Source organism: Mustelus asterias, chromosome 13 (genome assembly GCF_964213995.1).
Source record: "Mustelus asterias chromosome 13, sMusAst1.hap1.1, whole genome shotgun sequence".
NCBI lineage: Eukaryota > Metazoa > Chordata > Chondrichthyes > Carcharhiniformes > Triakidae > Mustelus > Mustelus asterias.
Genome location: NC_135813.1, coordinates 27,133,719 through 27,154,064, shown reverse-complemented (window position 1 = coordinate 27,154,064; position 20,346 = coordinate 27,133,719). Strand labels below are relative to the sequence as shown.

At 41.1% G+C, this 20,346-nt stretch overlaps 1 protein-coding gene across 1 annotated transcript in view; it reads right to left on the bottom strand.

Moving 5' to 3' along the window:
• LOC144502533 (multiple epidermal growth factor-like domains protein 9) overlaps positions 1–19,580 on the bottom strand; it is a 310,066-nt gene extending 290,486 nt beyond the window's left edge. The window contains exon 1 of the mRNA XM_078226609.1: positions 19,070–19,580. Within this exon, the coding sequence (XP_078082735.1) occupies positions 19,070–19,346 (277 nt within the window). The 5' untranslated portion in view covers positions 19,347–19,580. The remainder of the gene's footprint in view (positions 1–19,069) is intronic.
• Between the last annotated feature and the right edge of the window lie 766 nt (positions 19,581–20,346).

The window sequence follows — 20,346 nt, the reverse complement described above, 5'->3', positions numbered from 1 at the left end:
AGCAGCACCAAAACTTGGGCGGCACGGTAGCACAGTGATTAGCACTGCTGCCTCACAGCACCAAGGACCCTGGTTCAATTCCCGGCTTGGGTCACTGTCTGTGTGGAGTTTGCACATTCTCCCCATGTCTGCGTGGGGTTTCCTCTGGGTGCTCCAGTTTCTGCCCACAAACCAAAGATATGCGGGTTAGGTGGATTGGCCATGCTAAATTGCCCCTTAGTGTTAGAGGGACTAACTAGGGTAAGTGCATGGGGTTATGGGGATAGGGCCTGGGTGGGACTGTGGTTGGTGCAGACTTGACGGGCCGAATGGCCTCCTTCTGCACTGTAGGGTTCTATGATTCTAACTGGGTAGAGGGCATTGCAAGGACTGCAAGCAAGCCCACAAGGAGGCAGCTAGGATATCTGAGCCAGATTTTATGCCCCCAATCCCCCCCACCGTGGTGGGCTTTCTGGTAGTGAAGGCAGCTCATCATTGGCCACTGAGGTCAATGGCCATTTGCATTGTTCGCGGCCCGCACTGCCAGAGAATCTGCTGCGCAGGGGAGGTCGTCAACCTTGCTAGGACTGGAAGATTCTGCTGGCAGGAAGGGCTGGAAAATCCTGGCCCTGGTCCCAGGTAAATCAGGTGCTGTGGAGGGGGAGAAAAGTGGGAGGGTACATTTTCGAGGTCAGGTGTGGAGGAACAATCTTGGCGGGTGGTTTCCTCTGATACGCAAAGGACACTTCTAAATAATGTGCCTCCCCCAATTTCTCACCTTTACAAAAATGTCTTAAAAAGATAGCCTGTCCACTGTTAACAATCTCAACTGATCCTTAATTATTTATTTAAATGATGGGTGGGGATGGGCTGTCAACTTCGGCCTTCTTTTCAGCTGAAAACACACCCGGCAGAGGACTGTAAAATCCAGCCATGGTTTTAAAATTCTCTGTTATGAGTAGGTGCTGCGCTGAATAAGACTATCCGTATAACCTTTTGTGTATCCTGTCTCGCACTAGGTTAAACAATAGCTACCATTTCTAACTTTTGATGGTTTTGTCCTTTGACCTCCCTGTCTGATTTCCATTGTTGGCCTCATTATCGCTAACAGTCAATTGATTTTCTCCATTGCTAAACCTGCCTCTAAAATTTTCTCATTTGTGTCAAATACTGCTTAATTAAATCCACTGACCCTTAATGGGAGTGTAAATGTTCAGACATCAACTGAGGATGGGATCAGGATGATTGGTGGTGCAGTATATCAAAACTCAATGAGCTTATCACTGAAGAATGGCCAGTTGATTGAGGTACATACCAAAACTATACCTCAGGAAGGCGTCAAAGCTGTTAAGAGTCAATAAGAGAAGTTCTTTTAAAAGGTAGAAGAACATTTGTTGAAAGAAAATATTTAGTTGCATATTTTTGGAACTCAAGCTCAAGACCTGTGAAAATGTTATTTACAGATCGTCCTTTCACTTTCTGCTCAGTGATAAAGATGGATCTGGATGTCCTGAATCACATAAAGTTAGTATGCAGGTACAGCAAGTGATTAGGAAGGCAAATGGGATGTTGGCATTCATTACTTGGGTAAAGGAACATAAATGTAGAAAAGCTTAACTGCAGCTTTACAGGGCACTGGTGAGACACTGGAGGCGATTTTGAGCCTGCGATCGCTGTGTACAGGAATGTTGGTGCATGCACTCAAAATCTGGAGAGACTTGGAAAGCATCGGCAAGTTTCCGTATTCCAATCTGTCAGGTCCCTTGCCAGTGGGGAAACTTGCCATGGGACCCGAGGAAACCCATTTTAATACATTAGCATGTTATTAGCGAGCACTCTCTCCAGAGAGCACAACTCACCAGAGTTGGTGGGTGCCGGCGTGAATCACACTGGCCTGGCACCATTTAAATAGGTTCACCTAGACATGAACCTCTCGTGAGCATCTCCTCAGGGATGTAAAAGCGAGTATAGCCCCAGTGAGAGAGGGACATGGCCAGGCAGTGGCCTGGCTGTGCCCTCTAGCATTGCCCTTTGGCACAGGTTGGCACCACGCTCAAGCCAACCTGGCAGTGCCAACCTGTGCCAAGGGATGGGCCCCAGTGGGAGCCTCATGGAGAAGGGATGGGGGGGAGTAATTCATAATTGGTTGTGGGTTGCGAGTGGACGGAGGAGCAGGGGTTGCTATGGCGGGAGGAGTGTGTGCGGGAGGTAGGTACCGGCTCCAACTGTGGTGTGGGAGAGGTAAAGGGGCCAATGATCAGGGGTGGGGCGATAATCGGAGGAAAGGGCCAATGATTGGGTGGGTGGGTGGGTGGTGGGGGGGAAGACGCGGCTGATGATCTGATGGGGAGGGGGGAGGAAAGGAGTGCTGACTCTGATCAGGAGTGGGAACGGGAGCACCTGAGACCTCTGATGGGCTGGGGAAAGGTTTATTCCTGTTATAATTGGCCGTCATACATTCTATTTAGCATTGTGCTGTTGATAAAGGGTGTCGGCCTAGTAAAGTGACTTGAACATCCTTTACCCAGAATTATATTGATTTCTTTTGTTCATTAGTTTGCAAAAAAATGAAATAAAAATACGGATAAAAATAGCACGTCATGATAAATATCCTCTAGTGCAAACCTTCCTTAATGGTCAACATTATGATGCTTGAATTAACCTTTCAGAAATGATTGATCAAGCGATGGGGCTTGCCCAAAGCCTCGGAGTATTAAACTAATGCATGTAAACTTTATTACACAAAGACGTTTGTAATGTTTTAAGTGTAGCTTCCAAACTAGACACAATCTTTGGGTTATGAGCTTAAATGACCTGGGTAAGATGCTCTATTGGAGAGTCGCAACAGACTCGATGGGCTGAATGGCCTCCTTTTGCACTGTAGGAAAAACGTGCAGCATATACAGCACCTTTTATTTGAAGCATTGGTCCAACCTTGTTGGAGCCAGGCAGCCCACAACATGTATAGTTGTTCAGATTTTTTCTGGCAGCCTTCAGCTTGATAACTATTGGGGTTATGATTTTCTGGAGGCGTGAACTGAAGAATGGCCAGTTGATTGAGGTACATACCAAAACTATACCTCAGGAAGGTGTCAAAGCTGTTAAGAGTCAATAAGAGAAGTTTTTTTTAAAGGTAGAAGAACATTTGTTGAAAGAAAATATTTAGTTGCATAGTTCTGGAACTCAAGCTCAAGACCTGTGAAAATGTTATTTACAGATAGTCCTTTCACTTTCTGCTCAGTGATAAAGATGGATCTGGATGTCCTGACACATGAGTTACATAAAGTTAGTATGCAGGTACAGCAAGGCTGTGGGACATCAGGGACATAGGTGAAAGGTGAGACCAACAGCGTAGCTCCTAGTTAACCAATAACATTTATGGAATTAGAAAGAAACAGGGTGTAATAGATTCAAATCAAGTCCAGAAAGAGAAATGGGGAGAATAGACCGAGGGGGAGAAAGAGAGGCAGGAAAATCACCGCTACAATCTCTAGAAATGGTTATAGGAATGAAACGCCTGCCCGAGTTTAGTTAATTTAATTTTTAATCCACTGCAGTAAACATTTTGCACTTTCAGCTCACATTCTAACCTGTGTGCATTCTGTTGTTATTTGATTCTATTTTCACAGAAATGACAGTCGCTATGGGCACAAAATATATGGTCCTGTAACAGCCTTTCCTAAGTAACCAGTCATTGTATGAAGCCCTGCCCTTGTAAAAAGGTATAATTATAAGTAAGCAGTCAGACAGAACAATTATTGGTTGTGCCAATTTGTACATGCAATGGATTTCAGTTATTCCGTTTCTGGGCCAAAGAAGTTGCTTTATGTTATATTAACAATTATCATATCGTTAAAAGGATACTCATATTCTTAATTATCAGAATTGACCTTCTGTGGCAAGGTTAAGGGGCAAATGGTGTGAAAATTTGGCTAGTTCTTAAAAATAAGGGGGAGATACTAAGAGCAAAATAATATTTGTGCAAAGCAAATGGTGGAGCAGTATTGATCAATCAGCAAGTTCGAGAGATTCGCAACTCACAACGTATCTTGCAACCGTTTGCTGTCAACTTGTTTTTTTAATAATGGCTGACGTTGTCCACACTGTTGTTTGCCCAGTAACATCCAGCCAATTGAATGTAGAATGTGTAGGTGGAGAGTTTGAATGATGTAATCTTGTGTGCTAAGATAAAAGCAAAATACTGTGGATACTGCAATCTGAAAAAACAAAAACAAAAAATACTGGAAAATCTCAGCAGGTCTGTCAGCATCTGTGGAGAGAGAATAGAGCAAACGTTTCGAGTCTGGATAACCCTTCGTCAGAGCTAAGGGCAAAGAAAATGAGAAAAGATTTATACTACGACACTTCTTTTCCAAGAATGCCATCCCTAAAGAAGTACTGCTCTTCTCTCCAACGAATTTCCATTTGTCATAGTATAAATCTTCTCATTTCCTTTGCCCTTCGCTCTGACGAAGGGTCATCCAGACTCGAAATGTTGGCTCTGTTCTCTCTCTCCACAGATACTGTCAAACCTGCTGAGAGTTTCCAGCATTTTCTGTTTTTTGTAACCTTGTGTACTGTTGCTTGTTTACAAGTATCATGTTGCAAGAGTGGGCAGGTCTGGTGCATTTTCTGGTTCACCAATGAGAAGTATTCAAGTTAAGTAGCAATATTAATTATTTAGTGATGCAGCAGAATAGTTTAAAAATAATTATTCAAACAGTTAATGGCCTGATTCTCAGCTGTTTTGAGAAACTAAAGATAAAATCAGTGTTCTAGGTTACAATATTTTGTGTCATAATTTCCAAGTTATTACAAGCCTTAATGAATGTAGTTATGTACAAAGGAATATAGGATATGTGCATCACTCTAGTATTAGAGTTCAGCAAATCTTGTGTGTGTTCTCTAGATAGCACTTTAGTGGTCTTTTTCCCCCCAGTGCTACAGAATTATTTAACACAAGAAAATTCACATCCGAGAACTTCTTCTGGTAGCAACACTTGCAGCAGGCATTCACAGTGTGTAACTCATGCATGCATTTTGGCCTACTCTTGCTCGGTGTAAGAAAGAATATAAACATCCTGGCCCATTTATAATTGAAGCCATAAGCTAGATCTGAGTTTGCATTTTTCACCATTGACTGTCCGATGTCAACTAGCTGATGGCTTGGCAACCATGAAAAAAAATACTTGTAAATGTTTCACTTTTTCCCCAGCAGCAATTTCAACCTCAAATGAGAAAATTGAAATTAAAGAATTATAAAATGGATAGCATTTGACTAATTGCAAAGTTGATTGAATTATTTATCAGCTTGTCAATCCCCCTCTCCAGGCAAGAGGTTTTATTCCTGACATATCTATCCATTGGAACATGCAAAGCACCAAAGTAATTGTTGTATAGAGCCCCTGTGGATTGTATTAACCAGCACTCATCAACCTCACACTCAGTTATTAAAAACACTTACATATATTTATGAACTGCCAGTGAATAAGCAGAGTTCCTGCCAGTAGAATTGTGTGGCGCCTCACAGAATCCATGTTTCCACATACAGACTGCTGTCTGTGCAAAATATTTGCTTCTTTTTTTTTAATTTGTCACCAGATAACAAATAATTCATGTGGCCACAATTGAATCCCCTTTGTAAATGTTGCAAATTGGATTAAGTTCTAAATTTTCTTGGATTAAATATCTCGAGAGCAGTAGGATTTTATGTATCAAGCTCACTGATCCATTACCATGTTGAAATTTATTGAACTGCTAAACTTCAGTGACAAACCCTTTTTAAGTTTGTTTTATTTACCTAGATTATTTAATTTTTCCTTATTTTTGAAAATATATTTATTTGGAACATTTTCTCAAGTGACAAGTAATACAAGATTATACTGACATAATTTCTGGTTGTGCTGGGGATGTTTTGTACAAATTTGAGTTTGGGTATACTTATTGTCATCTAACGTTAATGCAAATCCATGATCCCAATCAACAAGATACAAGATGAACGTTATGCCATATTTCAAATAACAACACATTTGGATGTTGTAACTTAGAAGAGGTAAATCATTAACAGAGAACCTTTCCATTTTATTCCATCAATGAATCAAAATATTGCTCCACACAGTCCATTAATTACTCAAATGTTGCAATATCTAATTGATCAACTGTCAGCTGATGAGGTGGAATTAGATCAACAACACCACTAAATATTGAGGCACTGCTGAAAACCAACATCATCCTTTTTAATGAGTCTCCTTCTGCAGGTTTAGTGGGCAAAAGCACTAATTCCCTGATCTGTTCTGAACCCTTGAATGTTTGCTGGTTAAAGACCTCAGCTTTCATTCTCAGTCAGAATGTCGCTCCCATCAGACCTTTGATGTATCTTTCTCCCTTCCTCGCTCGCTGTCTCTGTCAGAGTGTAACCCACTGATCTGACTGAATTGTTTGTTTATAATTGCAGCATGTTTTTGCAAGGGCAGGGCTTCATACAAGGAGTAGTTATTTAGGAAAGACTGCTAGGTTCCAAGACCGTATATTAGAGACCAAAGTGACTGTTACTTTTTGTGAAAATAGAATCAAGTAACAGTAGAAAACATACAAATCTGAATTTGAGCTGCAATTGCAAAATGCTGACTTCTCTGGTTAAAAATTTAAACTCACGGGTCAGGGTTTTCCAGCAATGCAGCTTCTGGCAGTGGAGAGATCGCCATTGGCCACCAGTGGGATTTTCCAGTCCCGCTAAGGCCTATGGCATTTTGTATGACTCGCCTTGCGCCGGGAATCCACCCCAGAGGATCGCCTTTGGCAAGACCGGTCGATCCCACCAGCAGTAAAGGCCAGAAAATTTTGCCCACAGAATTAACTCGAGAATATGGTGTCATTCAGGTGTCAATATGGCATCATCTACAAACAACAAGATTCTGCATGAAATGGTTATACATATCTAAATTTGGTGATGTTGGAGCAAAACCTCTCGAATGGTTCTGTGCAATAAAAATTCCTTGGAATTTTATTGCAAAAAGCTGTCAAAATTGGGGTCAGTGATTTCTCTTCATTGAACTTGAGACAGATAAACAGATGGAAAAGTGTTCATGCCATAACTCATCAGAAAATGGTCGGACAATCTAAAAACATGACCCATAAAAATGGCTTTCATCAACTCTGCCTGCAGTATTTCAAAAATTCGATGTGCTCAAACTGAACGAAGCAAAACTGTTCTGGAAACTTCTTCTGGGGCAAGCTTCACCTTTTGCAACAGTGCATTGGCGGGAAACTGTGAGGTGGATTTACTCATTCTTCTATGTGTCAATATGGGCAGATTGGAGAAATTTCCTCTTCTGTTCATCAGTAAAAGTGAACAGTCAAAATGTTCAGATCTTTCCTACTGGCATCATTTGTTATTTCAATTACCAAGCTTGAATGACTTCTACAATGTTTTGAGGGTCCATTCAATTCCTGAATAAAAATAATTATGCTCAGGCTAAAAAGATATCAATTATTATAGATAACTGTCCTGCACATGCTGAAATTACTGGTCGAACAAATGAGGAATTTCTCCTAATTCCAAAGATAGCGGGTGGGATTCTCCGGCCATGCTCACCTCAAAACCGAAGAACCCGCTGGAGGTCAACAGACCTTTGCGTGGTCCACCCCACCCGCCCGCTATGATTCCCATGGCGGACGGGGCGGGAGAACTCTCCCCAGCATTTCTAGGTTTTAGCCAATGGTTACTAGAGTTGTTAAACTTCTCATTGGTCATCTCTTTTAAATGTAGAGACTGAACTCTAGAAAGGTCAACTCTCCCAGACTGCCCTGGAGCCCTGAGAAATTGAAGATTAATCTCCAGCTGGATGATGCTGTGAGCAACACAGGAATACGATCATGGGGCATTAAAGCAAATTGTAATTCCTATCCCCACTTTAGTTTTTTTAAAATTAAAAACATTAATGGAAAAAGACTATTTGCCTAGACAGGGCAGTTGGAAGTGGGAGGGAATGTTTATTTACTTTTATTCACAAGTAAAATTTACATTAACACTGCAATGAAGTTACTGTGAAATTCTCCTTGTCACCACAGTCCAGCGCCTGTTCGGGTCAATGCACCTAACCGGCACATCTTTCAGAATGTGGGAGGAAACCGGAGCATCCACAGGAAACCCACGCAGACACGGGGAGAACATGCAAACTCCATACAGACAGTGATCCAAGCCAGGAATCGAACCCGGGTCCCTGGTGCTGTGAGGCAGCAGTGCTAACCACTGTGCCACTGTGGTTAGATATGTTCCTGGAGGTTTTATTACATGTATATTACAGGAATATATCTAACTAGAGTTAGCGATCCTACTCACTCCAAATCAGTCCCCATTACGTGCTCATAGGAAGATACAAACTTGCTAAAAAATTGTAGTAATGTGATGTTTTTGAGAGAGTAAGAGAAGACACACATCTTTGAGTATTTGTATTTACTCGACTTCCTAAATTTATCAAGAATCCCTACAATGCAGAAGAGCCTGCCCCGACTCTCTGAAAGAGCATCTTACCCAGGCCCTCTCCCCACCCGATCTCCCCCCACATTTACCATGACCAATTCATCTAACCTACACTTGGGACATTAAGGGGCAAATCCACCTAACCTGCACATCTTTGGACAGTGGGAGGAAACCGGAGCACCTGGAGGAAACCCATGCAGACATGGGGAGAATGTGCAGAGTCTGCACAGACAGTCATCCAAAGCCGGAATTCAACCTGGGTCCCAGGAACTGTGAGGCAGCAGTGCTAACCACTGCACCACTGTGCTGTCCTATGCTCGATAATGAAACGTCACATTGAAATGAAGCTTTCCGAGTCTCTCACTCAAAAAGTAACACTGCGATCATCAACAGTTAGATTCCCTGCCCACCGAAATCCACTCTGTCATCTTACACCAAGGGAGCCAGATCATCCACAGAAATTTCTACAAGATATATCTGAAATCCTCTTTGTTTGATAAGCCTTGAGTGACATGAAAAGTGGCCTGCCCACCTCAGTTGTCTTTCCCTCTTCCCCACAAGTATCTAAACACAACTGGAGAACTTTACCCTGTGTGAAAAGGTCATGTATGAAGGCATTCAAGATGAGATTTAGAGACTAGCTTTATAATTGATGCCTTCCAGATTACTATTTATTTTAAAGTAATATTATTTCCCTGATCTAATTATTGGCAGAATTACTGACAATTCTATTGCAAGCAATCATCATTACGTATTAAATTTTGTATGTGTTTAACTCAATCCTGCACCTTAACGTAAATAAATAATGGAACAGTGCAGAAGCACTTGATTGGCTTCTATCACAAGTGCCATGTCTGGTAGGCTGAGAGCATCAAGCTGGTACATTCAGCCATTTTCAACAGTATATTTTACAGAGTTACAATGGATTGTTGACCCTGGGACATTGCATAAGGCAGTGAAGTAAATGGAATTGAGAGTATGCTCCCCTACCACAAAATAAATTGTAATTAAAATATCCACTAAATTCGAAAGAATAAACTGTACATTAGACATTATTAAATACAAATTAAGGAACTTTCCTGTGACTCCACTGACTAAAGACACAAGCATCCAAACCACGGTGAGGAAATCGCTTAAGTTTTTATTTTTAATAATATAAAGAATGGACATTCATTGATCTTCAATGTGCACAGAGTAACTTGATCTAAGACACGATGGCAGTAAGTACGCTATTTCATGCGCACAGATGGATGCAAGCAAGCTTCAGTGTATCTGGATTAAACTGAGAAAAATCCGGTAAGGTTCCCGGTCTGATCACCATCCATTAACTCCTGGAAACTCACGTGTGGATATTGGATGAAGATTGGATTAGTCTAGGCTATAATGACGTGTGACAGCATTGCTGAATATCTAGGCTTAACGTGAGAAAAGGCCACTTGACTAAGGCAGCAGAAGGCAAACACTACCGGTGGGAGGTGTCAATATATTTGGCAGAGAGTAAAGGGAGAAGATGGTAAAGATATAAATAAGGGATCATTCCTTCTACATGTGGAGGGAAATAGAACAAATTGAAAATAGTCCAATGCATTTCTTCACTTTAAGGAGAGAATGGTGAATAATTGTATAGTCAGTATGTTTTTCTGCTGCAGCTAGAGCTGCTGAAAAACTATTTTGTCCATTTAAACCCACGACACAATCTCATTAGTTAGCCTACACATTCTTGTATATGAAATGAGACAGTGTAAAATGAACAAAAATGGAATATTTAAGGAAAATGCTGATATTGTGTGCTTTTTGGAAGCTGAAGTACCGATATTGTACATCCACTCCCTCAGACACTCCCACACATTGCTACTCAGACCCAGTATTTATTTGCCAGTCTGCTGCCTCCCAAAAATATTGCACCAGAGAACAATTTCCACAAAATTTTCAGGCAAACCAGGAAATACTTCAACAATTTTTTGTTAGAAAAGCAATATTTTCTTACTCTAGAACTCAAATTAAGCCATTACAGGATCTGATCTCTGAAGATATCAGCTATTGTGCTGATTGAAAAATTACTGTTTAATTAACCGACAGATTTTTGTCATGTCCATGCTGCACGGTTTGAGTTGCTCAGTTAACAAAGAAGAATCTGACAGGTAGTAATTGCTTTACAGTAACCTTAGTTATCAACAACAAACCTATACACAAAAGTAACAATCAGAAAATAGGATGAAAATAAACAAAAGAATTCCAAAAATAATGGGAATTTTGCAAGTCGTAGAAAACAACAGCAAATATTTTAAAAAGTCAATGAAGGTGCAATGTAGTGTTAATGGAACAATTGGTTTATTAAATGTAACTGAAGGTAAATTCGTAAGTCTAAGTGATAAGGAATATGACACTACAAAGATGAGATGGATTTGCTGTTAATCAACACTTCATAACTAATAAACAGTGTATTAAAGTTGATCTTTCCATCCATTTATCAATGGATTGTCCCCCAATTCAAGGAGAGAGAAGGTTAAGAGAAAAAATCATTATTTTGCTCAGTGTTCAATGCATTGTTTTTTAGCCACATTTTTTCTAACCGATTTTTCATCCTACTTCTGCTGTTTATCATCTGCAGCTGAGCAAGCCTCCAGCTGAGCTAGTCTGTGATGCAGATGAAGGTAGGGGGCAACAGGGAACCTGTCTACCAACTTTTATTCCTTCTTTCTTACAGTTATACAGTTGGAAATGCAGAAATGTAAAGGAATGAGAATTCAATCCCAGAACCGTACCAGTTTCAAATTGCCTAATCTCGGTGCAGGCTTGGAGGGCCGAAGGGCCTGTTCCTGTGCTGCAATTTTTTTTGTTCTTTGTTCTCTTTGTTCACTACAAGGCTGCTTGAAATTTAGCTAAATATGTATAAAATTTATCAATAAGCTTACAAATTAATAAAAATCAACAAAATTTTATATTGTACCTTTTCAAAAAGACTATTCAAAATAAAACCAACTCAAATGTACAGAGTTTTCAGTTATTATTTTTATCCTACTGGTTAAAACATGCTGTTTCATAGCTGAAGACTTTCTACTGTCGAAAAATATGTTCTCTAACATTGCTTTCCCAGCCTCCTCATCATCTGAGATGATTAGGGTAGGTTGGTAACATATTAAGCCTTCTCCAAATGCAATTTTGGAGCAACCTTCCATCAGCTGCCCATGTAAATAAACACTGTGATGATTCATCCTCAACAACTGTGGACGATGCTATTGGGCATGGCTCAGCACGTTTCTCACAATCGAACATTAAAGATTGGTGATGTGCCAAATGGAGAATGCAAACTGTTCAGTGATTGAAAATTACCAAACTGACAAATTTAAATCAGAAATATGATTGTGTCTGATCAGTGCATGGATTCTTTCTCTCGCACTCTTTGTAAAATTTCTCTCTTAACCTTCTCTCTCCTTGAATTGGGGGAAAATCTATTGATAAATGGATGGAAAGATCAACTTTAATACACTGTTTATTAGTTATGAAGTGTTGATTAACAGCAAATCCATCTCATCTTTGTAGTGTCATATTCCTTATCACTTTGACTTACGAATTTACCTTCAGTTACATTTAATAAACCAATTGTTCCATTAACACTACATTGCACCTTCATTGACTTTTAAAAATAATTGAGTGGAGAGAGAATTAAGCACAGGTTAAAGAGATGTGTATTGTCTCCAGACAGGATGCGCCACAGCGAAAAACCGCACCGACCTCCTCAGAAGACAAACACGGGACATGGTGGACAGAGTACCCTTCGTCGTCCAGTACTTCCCCAGAGCGAAGCTACGACATAGAACAGTACAGCACAGAACAGGCCCTTCGGCCCACGATGTTGTGCCGAAGTTGTGTCTCCTCCAGAGCCTTCAACATGTCATTGATGAAGACGAACATCTCGCCAAGGCCATCCCCACACCCCCACTTCTTGTCTTCAAACAACTGCACAACAATTGTCCGCAGCAAACTACCCAGCCTTCAGAAGAACAGTGACCACGACACCACACAACCCTGCCACAGCAACCTCTGCAAGACGTGCCGGATCATCGACACAGATGCCATCATCTCACGTGAGAACACCATCCACCAGGTACACGGTACATACTCTTGCAACTCGGCCAACGTTGTCTACCTGATACGCTGCAGGAAAGGATGTCCCGAGGCATGGTACATTGGGGAAACCATGCCGATGCTACGACAACGGATGAATGAATACTGCTCAACAATCACCAGGCAAGACTGTTCTCTTCCTGTTGGAGAGCACTTCAACGGTCACGGGCATTCGGCCTCTGATATTCGGGTAAGCGTTCTCCAAGGCGGCCTTCACGACACACGACAGCGCAGAGTCACTGAGCAGAGACTGATAGCCAGGTTCCGCACACATGAGGACAGCCTCAACCGGGATCTTGGGTTCATGTCACACTATCTGTAACCCCCATAACTTGCCTGGACTTGCAAAATCTCACTGGCTGTCCTGTCTGGAGACAATACACATCTCTTTAACCTGGGCTTAATTCTCTCTCCACTCACATTGTCTGTACCTTAAAAACTTGATTAGTTGTAAAGACTCGCATTCCAATCATTATTCATTATTCTGTAAATTGAGTTTGTGTCTTTATATGCCCTGTTTGCTGCTTGTTAGCAGATCTCCCACTCACCTGACGAAGGAGCAGTGCTCCGAAAGCTAGTGGCGTTTGCTACCAAATAAACCTGTTGGACTTTAACCTGGTGTTGTTAGACTCCTTGCTACAAGAACAGGTCAGAGGCTAGGAAGCCTGTGGTGAGTAGCTTATCTCCTGCCTCCCCAAAGCCTGTCCACAACCAAAAAGCTACAAATCAGGAATGTGATGGAATACTCTCCACTTGCCTGGATGAGTGAATCTCCAAAAACATTGAAGAAGCTTGACACCATCCAGGACAAAGCAGCCCACTTGATTGGTAATTCTTCTACGAACATTCACTCCCTCCACTACTGCCACACCATACCAGCAGTAAGTACCATCTACAAAGTGCACCACAGGAACTCTTCAAGCATCCTTAGACAACATCTTCCAAACCCATGACCACATCCATCTGGAAGGACAAGGGCAGCAGACACATGGGAACACCACCACCTGAAAGTTCCCTGCCAAACCACTCACCATCCTGACTTGGAAATATATCACTGTCCATTCTCTGTCACTGGGTCAAAATCTTGGAACTCCCTCCCTAACAGCACTGTGGGTGTATCTACACCACATGTACTGCAGCAGTTCAAGAAGGCAGCTAATCACCACCTTCTCAAGGACAATTAAGGATGGGCAATAAATGCTGACCAAGCCAGTGACACCCACACCCCCATGAATTAGTTTTTTTAAAAATTTCTTATGAGGCTAATATATCCTTCCTGAGGTGTGGTGCTCAAAACTGAATGCAGTGCTCCAGATAGCGTCCAACTAAAGCTCCGTACAACTGAAGCACAACTTTCATCCCGTTATATTTCAAGCCTCTTTGAAATAAATTCCAGTATTTCATTTATTTTGTTCCTTACTTTATGTAACTAGGCATGACATTTTTGTGATCCTGGTATCTGATTTTCTAATTACAGCATTAAGAAAATATTTAGATTTTTCTATCCTGGATACAATGTGAATGAACTCAGATTTCCCCACAATGAGGGCCATCTGCCATTGTTTTTTTTTCATTTACTTAAACTGTCTTTGTAACTTCCTGCTCCCATCCACACAATTTACTGTCCCTCCTAATTGAATGTCACCTGCAAACTCTTTCATGCAAGCCATTGATATATATGACGAAAGCAAGGCTCCAATCTTTAGGCCAGATCTCTGGGAACACCATTTGCCACTTCCCACCAAACAGACTACATTCCTTTTACCCTGACTGTTCATCTCCTACCTCCCAACAATTTACCAACCCGTCATAAGGTTACCTCCAATTTCATTTGGTTCCTTCTTTCCTTTTGTGAAACCTTATCAAATGCCTTCTGGAAGTCCATATGGACAATATCCATCGGCATTCCCTTTCCAACATGTTAATAACTTCAAAAATGTAAACTAGATTAATCAGTTTTGACTCATCTTTCACACATCTATTATCATAATTTCAATCAGACTGGCTGAATGTCTGACTGATGTGGATATCTTATACAAAATTAGTTTGGGTAACTTCAACACAATTCCTACCGGGTGTGAATGCATAATACATAACAAATTATAATCTTGCATTAAAGTGCAATTTTCCCTCATGCCAATCCTAAACACAATGTATGTGGTGAAACTGAGAAGAAACCCATTTTCGAATTTGAGGTAGATACATTACTGGCAGAGTAGAGTAATTTTTACTGTCCATTTAGCTTCCGCTCCAGAGCTTCTCTCGGGAGCTCTCGGGCACAAAAGACAAAACATTTTATTGCCTTCACTCTCAACTCCCACTTGAATGATCTGCTTTTCTCACCCCTCCCTCCAAAACAATTTTGAAAACAAATATTCGCCACAGTATAAGTTACATATTAAAAATATGATTTAAAAGGCCCACGTTATGTTATATTCAAAAAGGAAAAATAATTTCTTGTCATGAGCCAAATTTCACCATTTGTCCTGCAAAGTATCATTAATTAGCATTCAGAGTCCAATATTGTACGACAAACTGAAAATACTACACAGGGAATAATTACATTCACTTTACCTCAGGGAAATATTTATAAAGCTTTTGCAAATGGATTATTTCTTCAATTGTAAACTCAAACAAGACTATTTCCAAAATACTGTCAAATTCACATTGATATATTTTCCTTACTAACATTTGAAAAATCTGTGGTAATGGACACAATGGATTGGGTAATGGTACTGATCATTTACAATATGCTGGAATTTCTTTTCAATACAAATTTGCGTGTTAATGATTAACATAACACTATATGACCACCAAGATAAACTTTTATTGAAGGATGGAATTCTACTTCTCAATTAAACAGCCCCTAAAAGAGAGAGATTTCCTGGGGAACAATTTTATTGCATCTGAAAAATAAATTGCAGAAAAGATCTAGCCCTTAATGGTAGCACAAAGGCACAGCGGTCCTGATTTGATCTTTGGCCATTTTAAGGATGAATGACACAATCCCAATTCCATTCAAGAGCCAAATACACTCACTAATTCATGTTCAGGCCATTTTTAGACCACAGGAAAGATTTTTGATTTTCCAAAACAAATTATTTCTAAAACAAATAGCCAATTGTATTGAAAACTACAGTACAAATATAAGTTCCAAGGACTAAATAGTGGGAAAGTAATATTAGGGCCAAAAGTTTGCACTTTTGGTACATTCAGTGATCTGGGTATATTTTGCTGTCAAGATTTTGTTAGTTGACAAGAGGTGTCTTTTTCCTCAGGTTTCCGCTGAACTATATTTGCAAACCACTGAATGTAAAACTGCCTGAAATGCTTTTCAATTGGGCAACATCAGTTTTGTCTTTAAATTTGCACAAGTTTGATCAATTTTGGATGAATTATGCTGAAAACAAAACGGCACAGCCTAATACAAATCCCTGCACCTAGGTGCATAATTTTCTAAGTTGGGAGGTAAAGTCCAAATTTATGCAAGGCTCTGAAAGTTGGAAACACATGGCATAATAAAGAGAATTGGTGACTAGCAGCAAATTTAAATGTAAAAGTACCATCAAAAGAAATTGATCAAAATCTCAAATATAGTCAAAATATACCCAAATATAGTCAAAAATTTTCTTTAAAATGTTCTTGATTTAAGACACTATTATGCAGCAGCTTCAATAATTACACTGGGAATGTGATGGCTTACTTGACAGGGGAGCAGTGATTGAAAAGCTTTTGATGAATGCCATCGTGGGGCTGGAGTTATTGCACCAGCAAGACCAACTTCCCTTCAATATTGGGTCAATTCTTTTGTGTGGAATAGTTCCAACTGTACCACACCCATGTAGTCATTGTTCAATTCTAAGCCTATGCAAGAAATTCTGGCAGGTTACTTGATGATGGAGGACATCATAGTTGAGTTTAATTCTGTTTTTATCAATCTCCAGTTGGCCATTCTGTAGCTTTCAGTACTGGCTAGCAATCGAAAATTAAAACAAAAGCTCTTTATTATTCTCACTAAACTGAGGCACGGAGATAGGTTTTGCTGTCTGGTTATTGCCCTGGTGGAGATGTGCTAAGTAAATATAGATTCTGGAACTTTCTGATTTGGATGGCTCACTGCTGCAGTGGTATTGTCTTTACCCACAAGGCTGTTGGAGAAGTTCACTGAATTATTTTTCTTATGCAATAACACCATTATTCCTACGAAACTCATCTCCAACCTCCATGGCCTGGGGCTCAGCTCCTTCCTCTGCAACTGAATCCTGAACTTCCTAACTCACAGACTGCAATCAGTAAGGATAGGCAACAACACCTCCTCCACAATCATCCTCGACATCGATGCCCCCCCACAAGGCTAAGACTGTGTGGCCAAATTCCCCTCCAACTTGATTTTCAAGTTTGCTGATGACACCATGTAGTGGGTTGGATCTCAAACAATGATGAGACGGAGCACAGAAAAGAGATAGAGAATCTGGTGAACTGGTGCGACAACAATAATCTCTCCCTCAATATCAATGAAACAACAGAGATAGTCATCGATTTCAAAAAGCGTAATGGAGGACATGCCCCTGTCTACATCAATGGGTATGAAGTAGAAATAGTCAAAAACTTCAAGTTTTTAGGTGTCCAGATCACATACAACCTGTCCTGGTCCCTCAATGCCGACACTGTAGTTACGAAAGCTCACCAAAGCCTCTACCTTCTCAAAAGACAAAGGAAATATAGCATGTCCACTACAGCTCTCACCAACTTTTACAGATGCACCATGAAAAGCATTCTTTCTGGTTGTATGCCAGCTTGGTATGGCTCCTGCTCTGCCCAAGACCGCAAGAAACTACAAAGGGTCATGAGCGAAGCCTAGTCCATCACTTAAACCAACTTCCCACTCATTGACACTGTCTACACTGCCCACTGCCTTGGAAAAGCAGTCAGCATAATTAAGTACCCCACAGTTAAGCACCCCGGACATACTCTGTTCCATTTTCTTCCGTCGGGAAGAAGATACAAAACTCTGAGGGCATGTACCTACCGACTCAAGAACAACTTCTTCCCTGTTGCCATCAGACTTTTGAATGGACCTATCTCACATTAAGTTGATCTTTCTCTACACCCTAGCTGTGACTGTAACACTACATTCTGCATGCTCTCCTTTCCTTCTCTATGTATGGTATGCGTTGTCTGTATAGTGTGCAAGAAACAATACTGTTCATTGTATACTAATACACGTGGCAATAATAAATCAAATCAAATAAAGATATGCATTTTATATTGGTGTATCATCTGATATCATAAGTTTCAGTCTGAATACATTATTAAGATAAGACTGGGTGGAAGGCATTACAAAGTTTCTTCAGTATTATAAACTCTCCAGGAGATGTGACAAATGTCACAAGTGTTGTTAAACCATGCTTCATAACATGCTGAGAATGCAGAGAACATGTTGCTGAGCACAGGTTGTGTGAGGTGGCCTTCTTGAGGGATCACACTTTGTGTCTTCTTGAGTCACAGGAAGGCTTGGCGCCAGGTCATGATACATGGTAGTGTCACAGGCACTCATGAAACTTGACCTCAACAAGTGGCAGTACAACACTCCCCTGAGCTGTAGTTTCACTTCAGTCAGGGCACATATTTTATACACTGACAAGCCTTTCTTGTGGTTACTTAATAAACATTCGTGCTGATTGACAATTTTGTACATTCTTCACCCCAATACATCCTTGCATCAAAAAAATGTCACTGAAGCAAAAATGGTTGCACAGATGTTCTCCCCCACACGCATAAACAAGTGTCTTTGGAAATGGCAAATATATATATATACACACACACATACATACACACACACACGAGTCAATTGCAATACGTCCTGTTAAATCCTAAGAATGTCAAATTTAATAAATCGTCTTTCCGAGCGACATTGGTGGTATTTGTGAGTGGGACACAAATGGCCACCCTCAGATCATCTCCTCTGATAGTGGTTGTGTGGAGGAGGGAGTGATGGTAGAAAGAAACAACTGTGTGTGCGCGCAGGGGATAGATATAAAATATACAGAGAAAGCTATTCTTCAAGGGTAAGGTACACCGCCTTACTCTCGCCAATTCCCATTGTTTTGAATGGAGTTAAGAATCTGTATGTACAGTATTGACGGCGCCTGACTACTGTATCATTCAATCCTACCGACACCATTGAATAAGAGCTAAAAGTGTGTAAATAATACTGATCATACTGTGTATTTAATATTCATTTATATTGCCGCCTGTTCCACAGAAGCCAGAAATAGCTGCAATACCAATTCAACCCTAATGTGCTTCCTCCACTTGCCGGTGTAAACCGAAAAATTATCAACCTTGGACATACATAGCCTCTGTCAACCCTCTAAATTAGCTATTCACATTGCAACCAGGTTATTAACACAATAAAAACGACATGTGGTGGTGGTGGGGGGGGGTAGCGGTATTTTGATACAGGGAGAAATAACTCACCTTGTGATTCCTCCCATTCCCAGCCGATGGTAGTAGTAGGCGGAATGGTAGTGGTTTGTGTGGTTACAATAGTAGAAGGTACTGCTGATGTTGCAAAGGAGCTTTCGGTAGCAGTCGAGATCTCCTCTTGCAAGCTGGTACTATTGAGGAAGTCTAGCAGGGTTGTGACATTGTATCCCTCTGTAGTGTTCCATCCATCTGTGCCGGCTGCCTGTCTCAGTCCCGGCAATGCCAAGCACATCATTATCAACGCCAGTCTCCCTACCATGGGCAACATTGCACTTCCGATCTCAGGTTTGGAGTCCTGGAATCAATGGTTTGTTTTACCCCCCTCCAAGCTGAGACAATGTGTGGTCAGAAATGCCCTGTGTTAAGGAGCAACGTGCCTCCTCTGCAGCCGCATCTCGCACTAAAAGTGACAGCGCGGCCGCTGCTCCCAGTGTAATCGCCAGCGAGAAGCCGGCGAAACTGCCTTCCCTGCCCCTTCCCTTCCCCGCCACGCCCCTCCGCCTTGATTGACTCCTCTGCTCCGCCAACCAGGCCAGCGAATCGTTGATTAATATCCAATTGGGTTGGTACAGAGGTGGCCTGCGCCAATCACATGTGCGAGGGGAGGTCGGATTTCTTACAAAAGCAAGCTAGGTTGAGTTGGGACGTCACTTTATAGCTGTCACACCCCAAGAAGGGGAAGTTCCACGAAGTTTCACAACAAGCGACAAACTAAATAAAAGGCCACCGTATACTTCAGTCTGGGTCACAGCGATGCTGATGTGCATCACTTAAGCTTTCCAGCAAACTGCAATGTTTCATTTGGCAGTGTCACTTTGAAAGACATCTGGGTTAAAATGTATCTGTGGAGTCTCAAATCCCTAAAATTAACTCTTATTGTCCAGCCCAGCAGTGAAATTCGCCAGCACATTACATCTGTTTCTAACACATTTTACGTGGTTGTTTGTTGTATCCGGTTCGGTAGCGAGTGAAAAATATATTTTTTTAACCATTATACACAACAGTGGACATCAGTAGAGAGGGAGGTCACTCGGCGTCAGGATAGAGAACAGATAAATTCTGCTTTTAGATTTAGATCCCTGTCTCAGATTTTTTAATGCTAATATGTCAATTACAAGGATATGCGAATGAAAGACAATGGATATTTGATTCATAGAATCCTACAGAAGGATGCCATTCGGCCCAACGAGTCTGCACCGACAATCTCACCCAGACAATCCCATAACCCCATGCATTTACCCGAGCTAGTCCCCCTGACACTAAGAGCA